General features: G+C 37.7%; 1 protein-coding gene across 2 annotated transcripts in view; it reads right to left on the bottom strand.

Annotated features, from left to right (window-relative positions):
• Window positions 1-790: 790 nt before the first annotated feature.
• Window positions 791-23,740, bottom strand: part of LOC122658349 (acyltransferase-like protein At1g54570, chloroplastic) — a 42,712-nt gene continuing 19,762 nt past the window's right edge. The window contains exons 6-13 of one of the 2 annotated variants that reach the window (XM_043853266.1): window positions 20,917-21,023; window positions 17,551-17,672; window positions 14,558-14,666; window positions 4,034-4,167; window positions 3,564-3,933; window positions 2,270-2,378; window positions 1,249-1,339; window positions 791-1,128 (exon numbers count right to left, since the gene is read on the bottom strand). In XM_043853266.1, coding sequence (XP_043709201.1) covers window positions 828-1,128; window positions 1,249-1,339; window positions 2,270-2,378; window positions 3,564-3,933; window positions 4,034-4,167; window positions 14,558-14,666; window positions 17,551-17,672; window positions 20,917-21,023 — 1,343 coding nt within the window. In that variant the 3' untranslated portion in view covers window positions 791-827. Of the gene's footprint in view, window positions 1,129-1,248; window positions 1,340-2,264; window positions 2,379-3,563; window positions 3,934-4,033; window positions 4,168-14,557; window positions 14,667-17,550; window positions 17,673-20,916; window positions 21,024-23,740 lie in introns of both variants that reach the window. The other variant, XM_043853265.1, reaches the window with a different exon arrangement.

Consider the following 23,740-nt stretch of genomic DNA (forward strand, 5'->3'; position numbering starts at 1 on the left):
AGGATTTTCACAAAGGCTCAAGCCAATATTCATTAGTCAAATTCGTGTACAACGTTGCCCTCCCTTACAAGCTTATATAAAAGACTCAAAAATAAACGTAGACACTAAAAAGGAAAGGCCTAACCCAATCTTTAACTAATAAGGTAACCTAAATTGGCTTGAAAATCAAATAAAAAATAAAACAGACTCAAAACAAGACTAACTAAACTATTGAAGTAAATCCTATCCCGTTTTCCTACTTTCTATCCATATTTTAGGTTTATTAAATTGGCTAATTACAAAATAAACCCATGACCCAACACATATATAACCTAACCCAAGTTTTATTTCCACTAAAATAAGCCCTGTAAGTGCTTATCTACATCACTGAACATTCAAAGTTGACTTTTCAACTATTTTATGAAACTTCTAACCCAAAAAAAAAAAAAAAAAAACTATTTTATGAAACTTCATATCGGCGAAAATCATATTGGGTGAATCTTACCAAAGTAATAATGGATGATGACAAACATCTCAAAAACCCTACACCACCTCTATTCCCATTGCACAGTACTTGTTGCTCACTGGTTACAATAGCATCAGGTCATCTTTGCCAAAACTCGGATTAATTAAGTAGAGCTCAGCTTTTCATGCATTATGTATGAGAAAGCAATGGTATTTCCATAAAAAGAATTGAAATTTGCATGAACCTTATTGTTTTTTTTTTTTTCCTGTTTCTTGACCACTCTTCAACCATATACATCATAGTGCCACAGCAATGAATGAGGTATATCTTATTTTCCTTCCCCTTCCCCCCTATTTCCATAGCAACATCTTGTACTACTTGTTCATGGGCCAAAGGTGGGGATCTCATCTACAGGGGCCGAAATAGCCCGGTACACAGTTCTTTCTATTAAACCCCTATACGGATCCTCCTCTCGTTTCTTTATCAGATAGGAAATCATGCTTTCAATTTCAGATCTTACCTGCAAGTACAATACATTTGCATTCTCTCTCTCTTTCAGCACATCCATTCTTCCTTTTGTCTCAATTGGTTTCCCAAAAAGGTAGTAGAAACGGCCAGGCAACTTGGGCAAAATCCCAGGGTAGTAAAGCTCCTCATTTGCAACCTCGCCTATTGCATCAGTCCTATAATCCGAGTGTATCCCATGTTAATAATCGAAATAATTCTTATCAACATGAATACACTGGAAAGAGTTTGGAAATAGAAACTAAATATAAATATTAGCCAGATGGACAACGAATTACCTCAATTTTACAGACTTTTGATTTAGGTCCTTTATCCAGTCTCCAACAAAGGGGATGTTAATTAGATCATTGTAATCAAGAACCAACTGCCAGATCCAACAATATAATGATGTCAACCCATTGAGTAATTCATATAATGATCTTGTGACCAAACGATAGATAAACTCCACACCAGGAAAAAAGGAAAAGAAGGAAAGCAAAAATCACAATAAGTATTTCATCTGAAACGCCAATCAGCCAAAAGCACAGCCAGTTCCACATCAAAATACCAAAATATGCATGTATATAGATCTTTAAACCAAAGACTGGATCACAAAAGAAAGTACTGGGGGATGCAATAATGAAAAAGAACAAAAGAAAAATAAGCACATCTGTCCTTCCAAAGCATGGTCACTACAAAGGTGTGCATAAGTGAATGCAAAACAAAACAAGAAATTGACCCTAAAAATTTACATGTGATGGAGGAAACAATTTATAAAAGGTAATCAACAACATAAACAGCGAGGAGGTGATGGGAAAAATTCCACTCTGCCATTTTGTGTATCTGATAAGAGTCCTAGTTTCCCTCTTTGACATGTGGGTACTAGAAGCATTTTTCCCACCCAAGTCGGCATTCTCAGGGACAAACAGGAAACAGATGCAATCTGGGGTCCTCCAAAAAGTAGAAACACAACACAAAGCACATGAATATGAAGGTACAAGGAGAAACATACTGGTAAACACACAATTGGATGCATTAAGGAAACATATGCTACAGACAGAGATACAGACGTAGGCACGCATACACATATACACAGAAAGAAAAAAAAAAAAAACAGAAGAAATAATAGAAAATTTTGACTTCCAGTTTCACTTTTCTAGGAGCCCATGTATTGCCACATATAAGGTATGCATTATTCTACCATCATTGGACCACTAGGTTTATGTATGTGCAGAAAAAGATTCGATTACCAGAATGGTATCATCTCTGTGTATTTTCAAAGAAATGTTCAACACGCACTTATGCAAAGTTTTACCTCTCCAACATCATCTTCTCCAATAACTCCAAATGGTACAATTGTGGCCCCAAATCGAGCTGCCATTCTCACAAATTCAGGTTGCTCAGGCCAAAACAATTTATATTCTTCACCCTGGCAAACATTGAAGGCCCATAGCAATTAGAAAATGATTTTTTTTTTTGTAATAAATAAATTATAAATCATTAATCACCAAACACTAGGTATCATTCAAGTGTATACGAATGAAAAGGCCCAACTCATGACAAGAAATGTCACAAGGACTTGGTGCAGATGTCCATATGGACAGTTAGGGCAAGATTTAAGTTTTAAAAAATTTGTGTATTGATTCAAAGTTTTAGGAAAATTACGAAAATGCCATCAGATGTAAATGAATATAAAATAACACAATGGAATCTTTTGTAAATTTAGCCACTTCCTCTACTCATTTTAAGCTGAAATTGTACCAATGAGATGCTTGCTTGTTCACTCACAAGGACTCACCCATGTACTGCCATGTGGCAAATAGTGAAGTGTTAAACTTCACTAGGCATAGTGACATCTAGATTATATATATATATATATATATATGGCAAGAGATCGCTACTTGGTCGTGTAGCTCTGCACCAGCGCGGGGGGCCAATGAGAGCACGTGCTGAGACATCGATATGGATGGGTTTTTTTATTTCACAGTGGGCAGGGTGGTAAATTCATGTGCTCCTGTGTCTGGGGCCTCTGGGCGCAGGAACCACATGACCAAGCAACGGTCTATAGATATATATATATATATATATATATATGTTTTATATGGTTTTTTTTATATAAATCAATAATACAAATACATAAAAAAAGGTAAATCACGTTCAAAATAAAATATATGGCCAACCAATGGAATAATAAGGCAATAGTATGTGGATAATATGGTCTAAACATAAAATCACATCCCTTTTTTCTGTATCATTCAAATGTACAGTTGTATTTTCAAAAAAAAAAGTAAGGAAATGTATCACGAATGATGCATGAATTTACCAAGCTTCCACCTAAAGATGTTTTGTTGTTTGACTAATTCATTTAAGTCAACCTTTTCTTTTATGAATTACTGCAGACAGAAGCAGAAAACATACAGTATTTCATCCATAAAAATTATGTTCTTAACCTTTTTCAGAATCTGATTCTAACATTCAGTGACTTTAATCAAGTACATAACAGGGATTATCTAGTTTCCAAAATATTCTGGCAAAAAAGATGACTTGAATAGAAGAAATGATTTTCCCAAAGACAAGAACTTGTTACACATGAAAATGAAATAAATTGATGCACCTTGCGATGAAGAGCCTCACGTGCTCCACCAGGATAAAGAAGAACATATGATTTCGTCGACAGCAGCTTAAAAAGGTTGCTTGCGGAGACAGGTGATGCACCAAATATTTTCAGCAGATCAATCCTAGAGAATTCTGGTAAAGAACTTTCAAGGGTGTCTGAGAACATCAATGGGTGTGCGATTCCACGAACCATAACTTTCTTCTCCCTCAAGAATGCTTCAACAAGTCCGGAAAGTTCAAGACCCAACAACATGTGATAACCAACAAGTAGAACAGGACCTTCATTGGGAATCCCAGAAAGACTCCTCACTATCTTTCCATCTTTAAGAGTTGAAAATATTACGGGGCTAGTAGCTAGTCGAAAAAATCTGCAATTAATGTCTTACAATGTATAAACATCTCATATAATTAGAAATCATATCATATTTATAGAAAATTGTACTAACTATGCAGAAATAGAACATTCACCCATTCATTTCATCAAAAGCTTCTTTGAATTCTGTCATTGAAGGTGGAATGAACTCAGAGACGTAATCATGTCGCCTTGAGCGCCTGTACATATTTGTAGCTTTAATGATTGTTAAAAGATTAATGCCATCTTCCTGCACCATCATTACAAGTATTTCAGTCAGCTGAGTTATAAAACGTCTTTCAAATGAATAGTTGAAAAATAGGTCATGATTGTTGCAACGGATAACTGCTCGTTTATTTTGGTAGAATATCTCGAGACACACACACATTACGACCCTCCCCAGACCCAACATTGGTGGGAGCCTTGTGCACTGGGTACACCCTTCATATATATATATATATATATATATATATATATAGATAGATAGATAGATAGAGAGAGAGAGAGAGAGGCATCTCAACCCCCCTGGTAGAAAGAACATACATACTATAGTAAGGGATATGAATAATCCGAACTTGACCCAACTTGGCTCAGTCCCATGCATGGACTTAAGCTTAACTCAGATCAAGTTCATCATGAAACGAGATGCTAAGTTTAAGCTCAATAATGCCAGGTCATATGGGGCCTATGTCCCTCCCCCCTGAAGAGCTCCAAATTATTCCAGCGCCTGGGCCAGTCTACAAGTGAAATACTAGGTTGATTTATTTATTTATTTTTCATTTTCTGATTGAAAATAAAGTTTTATTGTACCCAGTCATCTCTGATGATGTCGATTGTGTGATTTTAAGAGACGTATCGTATCGTATCGGAGATATGTATTGAACGCTACAAATACGCATGGAAATGGTCAAGATACACATAGAAATATTATAAGGGCTAGTTTATAAGGCCCACTAATAAGCTTATTTGGTCCAACATAAGTATAGGATTAATTATGCTTCTTTCTTGATGTTGAGTCCAAGTAGGAAGCTAAAGTTAGTAAGTTAAGAGTCCTAGCACAGTTTAAAGTATCAGTCTCGCGTATTGTATCAGTTGGGTGATTTTAAGAGACGTATCGTATCGTATCGGAGATATGTATCGAACGCTACAAATATGCATGGAAATGGTCAAGATACACATGGAAATACACTTTTGGAACAAAAAATAATACAAATAAGCAATATATAATAAGTATCATGCATAAACACTAAAATGGAGAATAATATATAACCAGATAAGTGCATTAAATTGAAATTGTTATAAAATATGAGGTTTCTTACATGTTGTAATAGTGTATAGCCATGAAGAGTGTTGGATGATGCAAAGGATGATGTTGTAGCACTCCTTGATTCATTTTTGAGTCCAAAAGTGTGAAAAAACAAGATTAAATGCAAGATTTTAGACTCTCGGTTGAGAGTTTTCCTTCATTTTTGGGTCAGAACAGCAGTTGTATTGAGTCTATGAGTGAAAAGGAGTTTTTTACGGAATGTATCGACCGTATCGACGATATCGGTATGTATCAAGATGTATCGAGCCGTATCGGTTGATACATATCGATATGTATTAATGCACCCACGAACCCATTTATCAATTGTATCGATGGTATCGATAAGTATCGTATCGTATCGTATCGTATCGGCTAATTCAATTTGATACGATTCGATACAATAAGTTTTTTTTTTTAAAAAAAAGAAAAAGAAAAAAGAGGCGTATCGGTCTGTATCGTATCCATACCGACCAATACCAATACATATTGGCCGATACGATACGGACTGATACTTTAAACCCTGGTTGTCCTAGTTTGAGGATAATTTCTTTAGTTATAGGAACTGAGCCTGAATATGCAAATCTGGTCATTGAATTTCAGAATATGAAATTTTTTGAGTTGGAATACATTCATTGAGAGTTTAGGTTAACATAGACTGTGGCTAGGTGATCTGAGCATATTAGTGCGGCTATTTTCTTCTTTGTGCTTCTGTTAAAAACTTAAAATTTTATCTAATTACTTGCAGGAAATTTATTCAATCATATCAGTTAAGCTATTATCTCTTGCTTAAGATGCACAATAAGTCGTTTAAGTTGAACTTACAAAATTCTGCACATCCATGCGATTGAACAATTTGCATCGATTTTCTTCCTATTAGGATTTTTTCTCATCACCATCACCATCATATGTATGCCATCGTTCATTGTCTTCAGTCCACATATCCACAGGTCAGAACTCATTTTTCGGATTTCTTTGCTGCAGACCTGCACTATAAACCTAGCTGTTGCATCCACTAATATATCAAAGATCTTGACTCATGGCAGACACCTACTTCAATGGGGCTAGTATATCACTCTGCGACGGTCTCAGTTAATTCTGGTTTACTTTGAATACTTTCTTTAGTTTTCTCTTCCTTTATATTCTGTAAATCCCAAATATTACCCTTGTCCATATGCTATAGTACTTTCTTTCTCCTACTTGGCTTAGGACTATTTCCTTTTCCAAGTAGGATTTTGATTAGTCATTCCTCAATCTAGTGGAATTAGTATTACATTTTCCTCATCATAGTGGGACTGGGATTACAATTCATAGTATAGTTAGGACTACAGAATTCTTCTTCTACCCATGTTGATAAAAAAGACTTCCTGAACCGCTGATGAAAACAGATAAAATTGTTCTCGAGCTTTTTATTGAGCGGAATAGATTTAGAGAAAAAGATAAAAGAACAAGCCATTATACCCCCCCCCTTTTCCCCTTTTTGATTGACAACAAGTGAAAATTTCTTAAATGGAGGAAGGGAAAAGATACAAAGGACAACAGATTAGAAGCAAGAAAAGGAAGAAAGTAAAAACTAAAAAGACCCAGCCACCGAAGCAAGTCAAGCACCCATAGAATCCACAAATTAAAAAAATTTCCTTTACATATATTTAATTATTTGGATACTAGAATAAGAAACTTGCATTCTGTTAAGGATAAGGATTATAGTTCATGTACAGCCTAACCTTGTACTCCATACCATGAGTTGTACTATATTCCATACTTATACCTTTGGAATCCCAGATCTTCTCTATAAATAAGAAAGGTCTCTGTCATACAATGACAAGCCAAATAATTCTCCAATCTTCTCTCTCTCAACTCTCAACTTGGTGCTAGAGCCCCAATACTTAAGTTATTTTTTTTCGAATTCACCGTTAGAAGGTTCAGCCTCTCATGTGACCGAGGCTTCAGCCTCCTTCACTTGACCAAGCCTGGTCTACTGAACATGCCATAAGGCATGTCATGCCTCACTAACCTCCACTGACCTCCGCCTGGCCCGTATCAGCTACCTCCGGCCTCTACCAGCTTTCGCCCAGCCCCCGCCAGCCTTCTGTGAGCTTTGATGACACGGGAAAAGTACCCGTGATTTTATTTTGTGACTTTTTCGTCACTAGCAGCCCATTTCTCTTTGTTTGTGTTGACACAATGGCTCTATGATGGAGAGTACCATTAGTGGAACCTCTATAGGGGGAGTTGTGGGTAGTGAGGTGAATCATGTTGGCCATAATCCATCCCTCTAGCTGGGTCCCACAAAATTTAATAGGACCAATTACCTCACATGATCAAGGTTACATTTGCTTCCTATTCGTGGAAATCATTTTTTGGGATACGCAAGGTTTAAAGTATCGGTATCGCGTATCGTATTGGCCGGGTGATTTTAAGAGATGTATCGTATCATATCGTATCGGAAATACGTATCGAACGCTACAGATACACATGGAAATGGTCAAGATATACATGTAAATACACTTTTGGAACAAAAAAACAATATAAATAAGCAATATATAATATGTATCATGCATAAACACTAAAATGGAGAATAATGTATAACTAGACAAGAGCATTAAATTGAAACTGTTATAAAATATGAGGTTTCTTACATGTTGTAATAGTCTATACCCATGAAGAGTGTTGGATGATGTTGTAGCACTCCTTGATTCGTTTTTGAGACCAACAGTATGAACAACCAAGATTAAATGCAAGATTTTCGACTTTCAGTTGAAAGTTTTCTTTCATTTTTCTGCCAGAACAGAGTTGTATCAATTCTGTGATTGAAAAGATTTTTTTTTTGGGAATGTATTGACCATATCGATGGTATCGGTATGTATTGAGCCGTATCGATACATATTCATACGTATTAATGCACCCACAGACCCATTTATTAATCGTATTGATGGTATCATTCGTATCGGCCGATACAATATGTTTTTTTTTAAAAGAGACGTATCGGTACCGCACGATACCGATACAGATTGGCCGACACGATACGGACCAATACTTTATACTTTATATAAGCTCGAACTGTAATTATACCCTGGGGATACCTGATGGGTGATACACCAATACCAACTGAGTCCTCTGCAAAGAGCACCTAGTTAGCCAATGCTAATCTAGTTGTGTCTTTTCTTTTGAACTCTATGGAGCCTACTATCAGCCAAATTTTTTTTCTTATAAACTCTGCCAAAGAATTATGTGAAGCAGTTCAGCACACCTATGCATTGGCTAGCAACTATGCACAGATTTATGAGCTTCGTTGACATTTTCATGAGACCACTTAGAAATATTTGTCACTTACTCAAGGTTTAGAGTATCGGTATCGGGTATCATATCTTAAGGGTGATTTTAAGAGATGTATCGTATTGTATCATATCGTATCGGAGACACATATTGTACACTACGGATACGCATGGAAATGGTCAAGATACACATGGAAATACACTTTTGGAGCAAAAAAGTGTATTTCCATGTGTATCTTGATCATTTTCAGAAAACCTTCCTTTTTCTGTGAAATCTCCTCCTTCAATCTCTGATTTCAGCTTGTTGGATGATGCAAAGGATTATGTTGTAGCACTCCTTGATTCGTTTTTAAGTGTAGATTAGAAGCCCCAACTCCAAAAGTGTGAAAAAACTTGGAAGATTTCAAACTCTCGGTTGAGAGTTTCCCTTCTTTTTTCCTCCAAAATGTGTATTGTATCGAGTCTGAGACTCAAAATGGATTTTTTATGGTTTGTATCGATGGTATTAGTATGTATCAAGCCGTATCGGCCATTACATATCAATATGTATCGATACATACCGATACGTATTAAACGACCCACATAACCCTTTACCGAATGTATCGATGGTATTGATATGTATCGGTTGTATTGGCCAATACATTTCGATACCATCCGGGATAATCCATTTAAAAAAAAAACCGTATCGGTACCGACTGATACCGATACGTATTTGGTCGATATGATACGTACCGATACTTTAAACCCTGCACTTACTACATATTGCTCTGACCTTACTACTGTTTGACAACAGCTATACTTTTATCATCCTGTTCCTATGGCTTATACTGTTGATACTAGTACCTTTCAGCGAGAGTGTGAGATGAAACATGTCTATTGTTATCGAGAATTTGGTATTCTCAGTAAGAGGAGAAAGGAGGAGGAGAGAGGAGGGTAGTCTAGTCATGTTTTGGTTTATTTATTTTTGGGTATTTTACTGTTATGCCCTTAAATGAAGTTTAGTGGGAGGAGACAGTATTAATCTTTCTCTCCCAAGTTACACCATCGTCTCTCTCTCTGTGTTTTTCTCTTCCTTTTCTCATATAATTTACATCTATGATTTTCTCACTGGCTTGACTCCGGAATATGATCAAATCCATGTTGTTCAAGTCCTAGGCACGGACAAGTTTCCCAATTTACTACAGGCATATAATTTGGTTCAGTATGAAGAACGTTGCTGCTCTATTATGATGCCTTCAATCATACTTGATTGTTTAACTCTTGTTACTATTCAGCAGGGTCTCCCAAGCTTACACCATCATGGTTCTACTGCTCCTCCTGCTAAAGATCAGATTAAGTATGACTATTGTGGCAAGTCCCGACACACTCGAGAGACGTGTTGGAAACTTCATGGTCACCCTAAAGGAGGGCGAGGTGGGAGACATGGCAATATATGCTCACAAGCTCATCCCTCTAAGGCCTCTGACAATTCTTCACCATCTGTCCCTGTTCCTACAACACTGCTTTCTTCAGATCAGCTGCTTCCTCTCCAACGCATAATGTCCCAGCTTGGCATGACTTCCCTTACTCCGGCTTCCTCAACTGCACCTGCCTCTCACCTTGCCTAGTCAGGTACATTTGCTCGTATGTTCCATGTCTCTTCTAGTTCTAATCCCTCTAGGCTCGTTGATTCTAGAGCATCTGATCACATGACTAGTTCCTCAGAGTTATTTCATTCATACCTCCCTTGTTCGGGTAAGGACAAAATCAGGGTTGCAGATGGGTCCTTGTCGTCTATTTCTAGGAAAGGTTCTATTAATTGTTTTCCTACCATATCATTGTCTTCTGTTCTCCATGTGCCTAATTTCTGTGCTAATTTGCTTTTTATCTATTGTCTCACTGTTGAACTAAACTGGTATGTTCTTTTTATTCCACTCACTGTGTTTTTTAGGATCTGGTGCGGAAGCAACGATTGGATACGGTAGGGTACGTGATGGCTCTACGGAAGATAATGACTGAGTCTCATAGAATTGAAGGAAGTCCACAAATCCAAGGAAGAAGGGAGAAGGGGAATCGACATAGGGAGACTTATGGAGGGGAACCTCTCCCTTCTTGGGAAGTCATTGTGGGATTCCCATTGGATACTCAAGCCCTTGGTTTCTGGGAATTAATAGCATGGAAAAAATTCAAATGGTCTTGCAATTATGAGACTAGATGCTCCTGTCTCCTTGGGGCCTATCTATCAATAAATAAATAAATAAAATCATATCCTCATTTGGATGGAGTCTCTCAGTGGATACTGGGATCAATTCTAGAATGAACTTTTGCTCGGATGTTATGGGCCAATGCCCCAACATAAGTGTTGTTTCCTTTTGCATCTGAACCTATCAGTTTCCAAAGCTATATGTGTCCGAAATTCTATCCCTCTTCAAATAGTCTTCTGGTATCTGAATCTGTGTAGAGACCCACATGATGTAAAATTGAAAGAGATCAAAACCTTCTTCCAATACCCAAAGGACACTAAATCTCCAATTAATCCAGGTCATAGAGTGCAGGTGATGCAGATACATCACCAAAAGAGGCCTATTTTATTAGGAATATGCCTAGGGTTGGGTTCTATATATGTTGGGCCTTTGATCCCATGAGTTTTCTAAGTAATAGGCCACTTTTATGGGCCCAAACTATGGGTAATACGGTTACATACGGGATTAGTCAGTAGATTTCTTTTTTAGTGGTCATGTGACTATTTAATTGTTTTGTAAGTTGGGCTGGATTAGGACTTTGTTTGGAGTCTATTTTAGTTTCCTAGTCAGTTTAGGATTGGTTAGGCCTTTCCATTTTAGTGTTGGAGTCTATTTTTTAGTCTTTTATATAAGGTTGTAAGGGGGCAAGCACTGGACACTAATTTTCTATATTAATGAAATTTTTTTTTTGCTGCTCTTCTTCTCTATTGCTATTACATTCAAGTTCTGGTTCAAGTTCTGATTTTTCAAGGATCTTCCATTCAAACAAGCTGCTGTCCAAGTACTTTTTCAACAACAGCAAGTTTGAATCATCCCTAACCTTAGCCATTCTTCTTCTAATCCTCCATACACCAAAACCCTAGATTCCCTCATCTTCTTCTTTAAAAAAAAAAAACCCAAAACCCAAAACCTAACCTGCTGCCAATTCATTCCAATGCACTTTCCACCATTAAAACTTAACGTAACCTTTACTGATAGACTCCCCTAAATAAACTTGACCTAACCGTAGGTCCCATCAAACCCTAACCTTAATTTCACAATTTTCACCTATTTTGACCTAGCCGAATAACCTAGTTCATAGTAGATCCTGGTTATTGGCTTCTACTTGGTTTCCTACCAATCTAGAAGTACATTAGCGGGCCATCCCAGTCATGGATTCTCAGGCATGTGTCACTAAACCTTCTTCAAATCTTTCACATATTTAGGACACACCTAATTGGCTAATTCTCATCCTTATAAGAGGGTCTGGATCCCTTTCATTCTGCCAAACATAAAAGCTATTTTTTGCATCATAAGATGCAAATGAAAGGCTTTCCCACAATAATTCAAATTACATAAGTACTTTGAAGCCAATAGACCATCCATGCATTGTTAGTTGCATCACAACTGATAGTTTTGTAGCATATAGCTTTCTTAGGTCATCCTAAGAATAAGGTGGATTCAGTTCAACAATGGATTTGCAGCTCCTTCTAGACAAGGGCTAGAGTTATGTGAAAAAGCCTTACCCATGCAACCTTCCAGAGTTATGGAAGAAAGAAGTTCAAGAATCTTGGAAAGGAAGAAAACTTAAACATATCAATCCACAAGTAAAACTAAATTTGTACTTCTCCTTAGACCCTTGTGTGTAAGGACTTTAAGTTGTTAATGTATATTTCATAGGATTGTTATTCTGAGGCTTGGACTTCTCCAACCATCCCTCAAATTTTACTTTAATCTACTCCCAAGGTTTACTAGGTGAAACTGATGTAGATTGAAGCATGAAGAAGAGAAGAGTCAGGAATTACTGTTCACGTGGTACTGTTCACGTGGACAGTGTCACAGCCCATATTGCTTTGATGGGAATCCTTCTAGAAGACCCAAATTGAGGACTAAAACATTGTTTGCGTCACTGTTCACGTAAACAGTGTCAAAACCAAAATTTGCCTTGTTTGGGATTGATTTTTAGAAGATCTTGTGGGCCCATCAAGTAGAGGAAGATTCTATCCTAATGCTGCCATATTTTACTTTCAATTTTCTGTTTACTTGAGGGGCAAGGTATTGCTGCCTATATATATCTAATGGCTCTTAGTAGCCTCTATACAATTTTATGAATGAATGAAGCTTGCTTTTGTGCAATGTTACTGTCCTATTGTGAGGATGAAGGGCTGAGAAACAGAGAGCCTGGCTGAGAGAGCCGAATCTCCCTATCCCCCCTTTTATCTTCTTTCTATCTTCTTCTCCTACCTCTACCTGATCTCCATTGCTGCTGCTGCTTGTGACTGCAACAAATCTCTGTGAGAACACACCCTGAAGGCCAGAATCCATTCCCAATCAACTCCGAAGGCTGCTGCAGCTCCGTGATCTGATTTTGCTACTGTAACTTGTGAAGGACATATCTCAGCAACTCCTGATTAGAATTGGGCAATTGGCTCAGATTTTGAGGGCTTGTCACTGTTCCCAGAGTCTATACTTGATCCCTGTTTGGAGCCCAGATTGCTGTTGGTTTGTGAGATATTGTACAACCTTCTATTTTGAGGGCTAAGTTTCTATTTTCGAGTCCCCTTTATATCTCAGCCTTCAGCCATCAGAACTGGCTGGATTTTGGAGCATAGAACCTGTTCAACATCACCCCCACTGGACCTAAGTTTGGTGACATTCTGCTGGCTGGTTTGGTTCTTATTCACTAAGTTACTAATTCTGATTTTGTTTCTAATTTGATGTTCTGCTGCAACGTATCATCGATCCTACTGTAGAGTGATTCTTAGTTGAACCCCATCTACATTAGAAACTGAATATTCAACTGGCTCTAGTGACTCAAAAGTGACTTAAACTATGTATCTCCTCCGTGCTCTTGGATTCTTCAACAAATAAAGTGGTCATGGATGGTGATTCTGGGATTGCTTCAAAATGAGGTGTTGGTCTGAAAACCTCATGGAAGATGCCTCATGCGATAAAAGAAATTTCAGGATTTATTTTCTTCCATGAATATTTCTTTCTCATGGATTCCGAGACTACCAATGAGAGTTGGATGTACTAGTAAAATTAGATGTATCAAGGGGTTCTGAGAAAACTAAAGATACATCAGACTTTAATCAATTGTGGCATGGTTTCTTTCAGCTCGTCCTCATATGTAGGAATAGGTCTGGAAACCTATATATAATTTCGGCATGCATATTACATGTTCATAGGCTTTAGTGACAACCTGAACTAACCACAACTAGTAAACAACTATTTTTATGGTATTGGGTTGTTGGATTGACCACTGGCAATTATCAAGGATAATATATTAAACAGGGATACAGATAAACGTCAAACAATGTCAAGACTTCCAATTAAACATGTCTATTTTCCACCTAATAGGGGTATTGTTGTACATCCATGTGTCCATTGTGAAAACTTTGCTACTCAGAGCTAAGAGTGATAAGTATTGCTGCTTGTCACGCACGGCATGCCTTACCACTGAAAGCAATTTACAGAATTGGATGATGAAAAATTAATAGGACACACATAAAACCAAATTACAGGCCCTCCCTGGCCATGCAGCTAAGATTCTATTCCTCTTTTCATTACTTCCAAGCCAGAGAAATCCTGTCTGATAGTCAAGATAAATTGCAACACAAGCACTAGAATCTGGGTTGGATAAATCATAGAAATCATTGACAATTAACATAAATTTTAACGAGTACAGGAAATTTATATAAATTGTATTCCAAGTTGAAGTGATCAAAAGCCACACTAGAATCTTAAGGCAAATATTTAATGAATATAGTTTTCTTGATATGTCAAAAGCAAGATCAATAGATTATTGCTAACCAAGAAGAAACATAATGGAAGGAATTTAAAGAGGACAAACTCACCTACCAATAAAAGGGTATGACCATTGTCCTTGAAGTAACGAATTTTGCAATTTTGTAATGAGGTTGAAAGCCGTTGAGCTTCAGCTCCACTGGGTAGCATGTTATCCTTGCCACTAAGGTACAAATAAATAATCAAAAAAAAAAAAAAAAGGAAACGAGAGCAAAACATAGCTTGTCTTATCATGAAATGGAAAAAGAAGGAAAATCTGATGACTACCAAATGCAGGTGGCCAATGTCTTTATCCAGCAATTTACCCTAAAGAGACCCACCCAAAATCTCCCTAATAAGGAAGAAAATATGGAGGACCATATTTCAAGGCCTATAACTTGTACCTTTTTAGAGTTTAAAAACTTTAAATATTTAAGTCTAGAATAGAAAGTAAGCCTGAATAAAGTTTCTAACTGAGACTTAAATAAGCGTATAAGTTTAGGACTATCTATTCACTTTTAAAGTAAACCAGAGGGTACTGTAGCCAGTCATCCCCCTCTTATATGATTGCATGTAATTTCTGAATTTTAGCAGTTAAAAAGGATTTCTTTCATCCTTTCTTTTGAAATAGCTGCTTGCACCAAGCCTTGAAAGATTTCTTCATCCATGATGGTGTGACCATTCACAATGTGACTTCCTCTCTTTATTGCCTCCATATTTGTCCAAAAGTGAGTGGGATGCATAACAAGTTCACTTTATTTCTCACCAGTGAAGCCTAAATTGACTTGGATACTAAACTATTTAAACAGATTCCGTACTTCACATCATTAGGAACTAACAGCCTCGACAGAACCATATTTCTCAACATGTAGACTTCGTTTGCTAACCCATAAAATCCTTTGTTCAACTGTATAACAAAAACTGGTCGAAACAAAGTGGCTACTTAAAGTTTTAATCTTTTTTATGAGCAATTGTTATCCACTCTGGTCCACAGCCTATTTTTGTCCTCACTCACAAAACAAAGTGCCTTCCTAAAACCTTAATCGATTAGCCGTTTGATAAGCCTAAACTTCAGTACTCCTAAAGAAAGATGATCTACCCCTACTTCACTGCTGTGGCTCCCTTGTTCTCATTGATGTGAAACTTGGCAAGCTAACTCAGGATTGTTTGCTCACCTGGTCTCCTTTGGAATGCTTTTTGGACTCAATAGATCGGTCCAGTGCGCTGAAAAAATATGCCGACTACCCTGGCAAATCAGCCTATCCACCACAGGCAAAGAGCATGTTTGTAATATTTGGTGAAGAATAAAGGTCATCATTGGAAACCTAAAATGCCAACCCTTTGATGCAAATACATCACCAAACGAGGCTTATTTTAATGGGAATAAGTCTAGGGTTGGGTTGTCCATGTTGGGCCTTTTGATCCCATGGGTTTTCAATGTAATAGGTCACTTTTATGGATCTAAAGTATGGGCAATAGGTTGCATACGGGATGAGTTGTTTTAGTTCCATACTTAGTTTTATTTTGGTGTTTATGTTCTTAAATTGAACAAGTCCAACCAATGGTTCAATGTAAGTGAATTTAGTAGTTTTTCTTTTAAGTGTTTAGTTGGGCTGGATTAGGACTCTGTTTTGAGTCTATTTCAGCTTCCTAGTCAGTTTAAGTTACCTAATAGGTAAATGATTGGGTTAGGCCTTTCCTTTTTAGTGGAGTCTATTTTTGAGTCTTTTATATAAGATTGTAAGGGGAGCAAGTACTGGACACGAATTTTTGATATTAATGAAAAGTTTTTTTTGCTGCTCTTCTTCTCCATTGCTGTTACAGTTCTGGTTCAAGTTCTGATTTTTCAAGGATCTTCCATTCAAACAAGCTTCTGTCCAAGGACTTCTTCAACAACAGTAACTTTGAATCATCCCTAACCTTAGTCATTCTTCTTCTAATCCTCCATACACCCAAACCCTAGATTCCCCCTTTTGTTTTCAATTTTTCCCAAGACCTAAACTCTGTCTCGACCAAACCAGCCATCCAAATCATACCATAACCTGATCGAATTCTCCTCCCATACTTAGGAACACTCAATCCAAGTCCCATCCCAAATTGACCATCCTAAACCCTAGAAATCCATCTTCTTTTCTTTTCAAAAACCCAAAACCCTAACTCTAACCTTGCTGCCGATTCATTCCAGCACACTCCCCTCCATTAAAACTTAGCGTAATCTTCACTGGAAGACTCCCCTACATCAACTTACCCTAACCCTACCATCAAACCCTCACCCTAATTTGACCAAAATACCTATTATTGACCTACCCGAGTTATTGTTCATAACAGATCCTGGTTATTAGCTTCTAGTTGGTCTCCTACCAATCTAGAACTACATTACCCTTGCATTCTCCTATTTCATGAACTCTCATTCTTTGTTTTTGTCTCATTCCTAAATGTTGATCATGGGCTTTGGAGAAACAAGAACTCTTGCTCATGCAAAGAATTTAAGAGTTGTTCCTTGACAAATCCATGCCCAATAGTCCAACTAGTTGTGCCAAGTGAAAGGGTATGAGGAAATTCCTACTGTTGGACAGATAGGGTAAGGTCTGGAATGGCTACTTGTCATATGGCAGAGCCAAATTCCATCATATTACCCCTTAACATTGCTCCCCCCCCCGGGGGTGCGCGCGTATTCTCTGCTGTCCTTTGTTTTCCACCATTTCACAAAGATTTAACCATAGTTGCCACGGCGTCTAAGTAACCCAAGGCATTGGAGGGGGCCTGAACGCAAGGCGACACAAACAAGGCACCCACCAAGGCCTTCAAGGCGCCTGGCAATGCCTTGACAACTATGGATTTAACGTATTATTGAATTTCCAAAGCTATTTCTGCTACAGTTAACATTTTAGGGTTTAAACTTGATGTGTGAACACCGAACAGAGGATCTTGGGCCATACCAGTCCACAAAATTTGGGCCTGTCATGATCTACATACAGAAAAACATCCGTAGAAACCACCTGAGTCAAACATTTGGCACCATGTCTGATCTGACTAACAAATATTAAAGTCTGAGAGTCGAAAAACACCTGGCAAGCACAAGTACGTCAGATTTGACGGCATGAAGACGAGAATTAGCATAAGCAGCTCCTGTTTTTAGCAGCTTCAGTTTCCAGAGAAGAGTTTCCTTTGGTATGATATCAGCCAAACCCTACAAAGAAATGGGGAAATTATCAAGCACAAAGATAGGCCTCTGAAATTCTGTTTCAAGTAAAAATAGATTCATTATGTAGTAAACCAATTCACAAGCATAATAAACTACTGAGGTACAGAAGTTGGTCTTGGTTTTTCACGTGTAGGTGGTTTGTCCACTCTGCCTTACTTTTACTCGATTCTTTCTCTTGGGAGCTGTCTTCTTATCATTGTATATCTCTTGCATAATTTTGAGGTTAAAGGGTTGGTTGCCAAACAAGTAACTGGAAAAGAAGAAATTTTTACTCAATTCTCGACGTATAAAAAATGCTAAGTCAAAATTTTGGAACAAGTTCTTCTTCAAGTGTAATGTGGGAGACTAGGAGTCTGAGCAGAGATCGGAACGTAGAACAAAATTCACTCATACGACCTAATGATTAGATGTGCAACATAACAAAAACAAAAACTATAGACTGTACAGACCACAACGAAATACTTCGCATGGGTCCAAATGATAACCCCATGCATGTGTTTGCATTCACACTGAGTTTATCATTTGTCCATTTCTTTTGCTTCAAATCTACACAAATGCATAACGAACTAAATATAGCAAGAATACTAAGACGATATGTTGCAAACTTGCAATTCCAAGTTTCACAAGACACCCTCCAAAATAAAAGAAGCAAAAGAATAAGGTTGCGGTTGTGAGACCCACCTCTAAAATCCGGTCTCACTATACTTGTTCATCTTCAGGTTTTGGTTCAGCAACCATGTATGCTTCCATGTTGTGGGCTATAGCAGTTGTGGATTCGAACCAATCCCTCGATTCACCAATAGAGGATATCGAAGAGCCAACCCAATTGGCCATTATTGAATCTGAGGAACCTAACGGAAGCCAGCACATAAGCTTTATATGTGAGACATGCTGGATAGAACATATGCAAAACCTCTCAATCTCTTGGGCCGGGTCATAGGTAAGAATCTATTATTACATATTTAGAACTAATGTTTTAATAATGTAATATTGGCTGAAAACTAATTTTCTCCTGTGGGGCTCACATCCTTGTGTAGATCGATCTACCCATGTACCATCACAACCGGGTTCCCAATTATGCCGCGGGACATCAATCCTGGGACTTAACTATAAGTCCTTATGGGGTTAATTGTATTTTAATTAGTTTAGAGAATCACATTAACCAAACTATTCCTATTATGACCAAACCAAACAAACCTTAGTGACTTAACTATATAACCAATACTTAGTTTTAAGAATTCATTTCCTAGCTAAATAAGAATCGATTTCTGCTCTGGAGAAAGAAGGAAAGGAGAAGAAGGGCTTAGAGTACTTGGAGCTTGAAAGGAGAAGCTCTAGGAAAGGTTTGATTGTTGGGCTGCTACCATCTTCTCTGTTCCATATCCCTGGTAGGCTGTCAAACCATTCTAAAATTACCCAATTTCTCTCTTCTTTCTTTGGTTCAGCTAAGTTCATGACCCATCTCGGCCTAAGCTTAGGAAATTAGGCAAATGGTTGTAAAAACCTTAAACCTAACATGCAATTGGGTTAATTTGACCCTAATGCTATGTTCTTTGCCCCCTTCAAGCCAATTTTGTGTTTTGAGGCTATGCATGGCAAGATCCATGGAAGAACAACCCAAACACCACACTGTAAGACCCACCGGATGGAGGTATAGCCATCCCACCGGTCAACCGGTCCCAAGGGACAACCTCCATCCGGTCCTTCCCTGCTGCCTCTGATTTGGTCCTAAATGTTTGGGGCTTGGACTTGGGTCTATTCCTTGACCTAACTCATGTTTGGTGTTATACATTAGGCTATAAATCTTCTATTGGTGAGGTCTATTTGTGGGTTAGATCATCTACTTTGTTGTGCAACTCTTCCAACTCAAGGTGAGTGGATTTGACTTTAATTTAAGAGTGTTTGTTGTTATTTTGTATTTATGCTTGCTGCATTTAATCATACATTATATCAAAATCATGTGCATATAGTTTATAGTTTCCTTTTACATTAGTTATATGCATGATTGTAGGATTCATTCATATTACGTTGCATATTCTTATTTGTGAATTATGAATGATGTGTTGAGAGATAATGATGGAACTGATTTGCTTTACTACTTATTATTGAATCATATGACATTCATGTTAGAAGATGCATATGGTTAGGCTATCATAAACTCAATGCTATGACCCTTACCAACAGGAGTGAGGTGTTGGATAACCCGTGGTAGGTCTGAAGGGATAATTCCAGAATGTCATTCACTGTCCTAAGTCCGAAGAGTATTTCCGGAATGGGATAAACAATAGGGTTAACTTTGGGGGTTTGCTGGGGACCGATGTGTAATTCCGATATTGGCAGATCTCCACCGTAGCAGAGTGGTATTCTTAGGGTCCGATGTGTAATTCTGAAACTGAGAATATCATACCTGTTACAGTAGCATTTAACCTCATGAGACCTAGATCTATTGCTAGTTGCATGCTTAGACCTAAGACATGCATCATGGACTATTTGCATCTGTTTGCATGTTTTCCCTCGCTGGGCTCAGTGGAGCTCATCCCCACGAATTTTTTTTTTTCCAGATACTATGGCTGGTTCTAAGGAACCAGGAATGGGAACTATTGCTGCCTTGGACTTCCACACCGATGATGGTTATGCGGTGCAGGAGTTTGAAGTACATGATGCTTTCTGTGAGGTGGCCTGACGGACTAGGCTACGTTTCTTTAGTGTTTATATTATACTTTTGTTATACATAGGTATATGGAGGCTTATTTATACTTTTGAGCTTGTATTTACTTTTGAAGAATTGTACAGTGTAAATGCAAGTTTATCAATATATCAGGTTTATCACTTAGTTCCTCTTATTACTGTTGTTATTATTATTTATTCTCTTTCGCTACGTTTTGATTACTGTCTTGTGATAAATTGTGAATGGGAGTACTGTACTTGCAATTCTGGTGGTTGGTTGGATGTCGGTTGGCATCCAGTCACACCATGCCCTTATTAACCAAGCCGGGGTGTGACAACGGTAAGAACGGCCAAAATTTTCTTACTAAAAAATAATGAACTTTTTATAAACCAAAGTACCTAGAAATTACATATTCAGAAGCGAAACACTGCCATTTAGACCAGCTAAAATCTACAGAAACCTATCAGATTTACTACTGAACTGCTGCAAAATCAACACAAAAATGCAGAAACCATGATAATGTATAACCAGGAAACTCAAGCCATGGAAACAAGTACTTACGGACAGCCGTGGTAATAAAGAAGTAAGGTTTCTGGACAAGTGTTCAAGTTTTTGTGCAGGAGGAAGCCCGTATTCCACATTGACTAGTGCCATCTTCATGGGATCACCTAATGTTAAGAGGGAGAAAAGATTAAAACCAAATATTACAAATAACATAGGAGGAAAAAAAAGAGGAAATCAAGATAAAATCAGATTAAAACAAAATACTGCAAATAACTAGTGGATCATGGGCTGTTGATATGGATGAAAAGAAGGAAATGATCATGAATTTCAATGAACTTATCAAAATGCAAGTGTTTGATAGAAAATGAAAGAAGAGACTGAAATAAGGGACCCTGGAATTCAACTTAACTGAACTGAACTAAATTCCACCCCTAGTTCATAAACTAAACCACCATTTTGGCAAATCTTCATGGATAATCAAATCACTGCCATACAGTCAGTATGAAAAATCAACTTCATATTTGGAACAATCATAAAACAACTGCTCAATGGTATCTAAAATCTTAATCAAAATAAGGACAAACAAAAAACAAAAGAGCACTTCTAATCTAGGGTTGTATGAGAAGAGGAAGAAAAGGGGAAAAAGATGATAGCAGGAGATTTGGAACTCAGAGGGTCTGTATGGCAACGCTCTAAAAAACTGTTTCTGTTGTTTTTGTACTTTTTTGTCCGATTCGTTTTTTTTTTTTGGATTGAACCGGTAAAAAAAAACCACCCCCTCCACCACCACTACCGCCACACCCGCCACCACACTACCACCTCCACCTCCACCTCCATCTCCACCTTCACTGCCACCACCACTGCCACCACAGAATAGAAGAAATTCTTCTCTTAATATGAAATCCATACATGTTTCTTTTTTTTTTTCTAGTGGCAGAAACAAATCTTTTCCAGTTTTACCATACAGCTTTTGTTGATACAGAATTACTCCAAAATCAAATAAACACAAAAAAAAACTGTTTCTGACTCTGAAACAGAATTTTGGAACAGAAACGTTGCCATACATAGCCATAGTGACCCTAAACCCGAATTAATTTATTTATACAATACCCAATTTTTGTAGTAATAACCCTGTAACAATGCAGTTGTAAAGGAGAGAAACAGTTTGAATGTTAAAACGTCTAATTAAAATAAAACTTGGCAAATTATACCCCTTAAAGTAGCATTTCCTCAGATTTATATGGCCAGAGAAAAGGATCCTCAACTAATCCATTATGCACAAATAGATGGATTCTCTTGCTTTTGTCTATTTTCTTTGGTTGAAACTTAATGATTGGAGGCCTAAATCGAGTCTCCTCTTACAGGTTGGATCATAAAGTAGTGAGACAGGGTCAACAAGATAGAAGAGTTTGTGGCTTTGGCGGTTTGGGTATGATTTCTCTGATGCCAATGTGCAAGTTGCTGGAGGGCCCAAATATTTCTATTTTCCTCATGATGTCAGTTAGCTGAAAATGTCCCTCCTAGAGTTCAATTCTTTTGGTCACATGCCACTAAAGGTAGTACTGTACTTTGAACAAATCATTTGACATTCAGAGGATTCCGCCTTCCTAATGTGTATTTTGTATGTTTTGGGTTCAGTGAATCAGTTGACCACTTATTGAATATTGATTCAAAGCCCATTTTCTTTTGAAGTGTGGGATTTTGTGATGGAGATAGGGTGAATTGAGTAATGCTGCCTCTTTTGAGCAGTTATTCAAAGAAGAGGTCAGAAATTAAGGTCATTTACGTAGGCTTCAGCTTCTTGAAGCATTTAGAATGAGAGAAATGAGAGGGCTTCTGGAACAATGCTGAAGAAGCATATAGGGTGGCTTCAAAAGCTAAGGAGAAGACACTTAGGTTCTCAATTTGTAAAGAGTTTTCTGGTGTATCTGCTTCTACCATCAAAAGTGACTGGAGATGTATTTGGGTAGGCCCCAGTTGTTTCTTTTTGTATTGCCTCTCATCTGACTGGCCTTGTATACACTAATGGGCCTTTTCTGTAATAAAGGTTCTGAGAGAGAGAGATTGGGCATACACATAGATGTGCTCTAAAGCGTAAGACTCAATTAATGAGCATACTGTATCATATAATTACACAGCATATAATACTGATTAAAAGCACAAGATATAATACATAATATGTAACAATAAAGCAATTAATAAACCCGAGAAGAAGGAGATGAGAAGAGAGTGAGACGATGGGAGAGACTGCAAAGAGACGTCGCAAACTTTCTTGGTGGTCTCTCCCCCTCTCAGCTGTATTATTTAAAGCGAAAAATTACATCACATGGAAGTAGAAACCTTCCTAAAACAAACTACACAGAAATAGAAACTTAGCTAAAATAGAAACTTAAGAGAAATAGAAGGTTGAAGTGTACATGACACATATGTACCCCCACGGTACATATGGGTCATGTACCCCCCCCCCTCCACGTGGTGACTTTAACACTCCCCCTCAAGCTGGAGCATACAAATCACCCATGCCCAGCTTGAAACAGCCATTACGGAAAGTAGGGCCAAACAAAGGCTTGGTAAAGACATCTCCAAGCTGATCAGTGGAAGGAACAAAGGGAGTGACAATCAACTTCTTCAGAATAGCATCTCTAATAAAATGATGGAAGACGGGATTACTTGCAATGTAGATAGCCGCTTGATTATCACAGAACATCTGCATGGGTTGAGTGATTGGAAATCCCAACTCATGAAGAAAAGATTTCAGCCACATTAGTTCAGCTGCAGTTTGTGCCATGGTCCGATACTCGGCTTCTGCACTAGATCTAGCAATTGTAGTCTGTTTTTTGCTACACCAAGTTACTAGGTTACCTCCCACAAAAGTACAATA

Source organism: Telopea speciosissima, chromosome 4 (assembly GCF_018873765.1).
Source record: "Telopea speciosissima isolate NSW1024214 ecotype Mountain lineage chromosome 4, Tspe_v1, whole genome shotgun sequence".
In the NCBI taxonomy this organism is placed as follows: domain Eukaryota; kingdom Viridiplantae; phylum Streptophyta; class Magnoliopsida; order Proteales; family Proteaceae; genus Telopea; species Telopea speciosissima.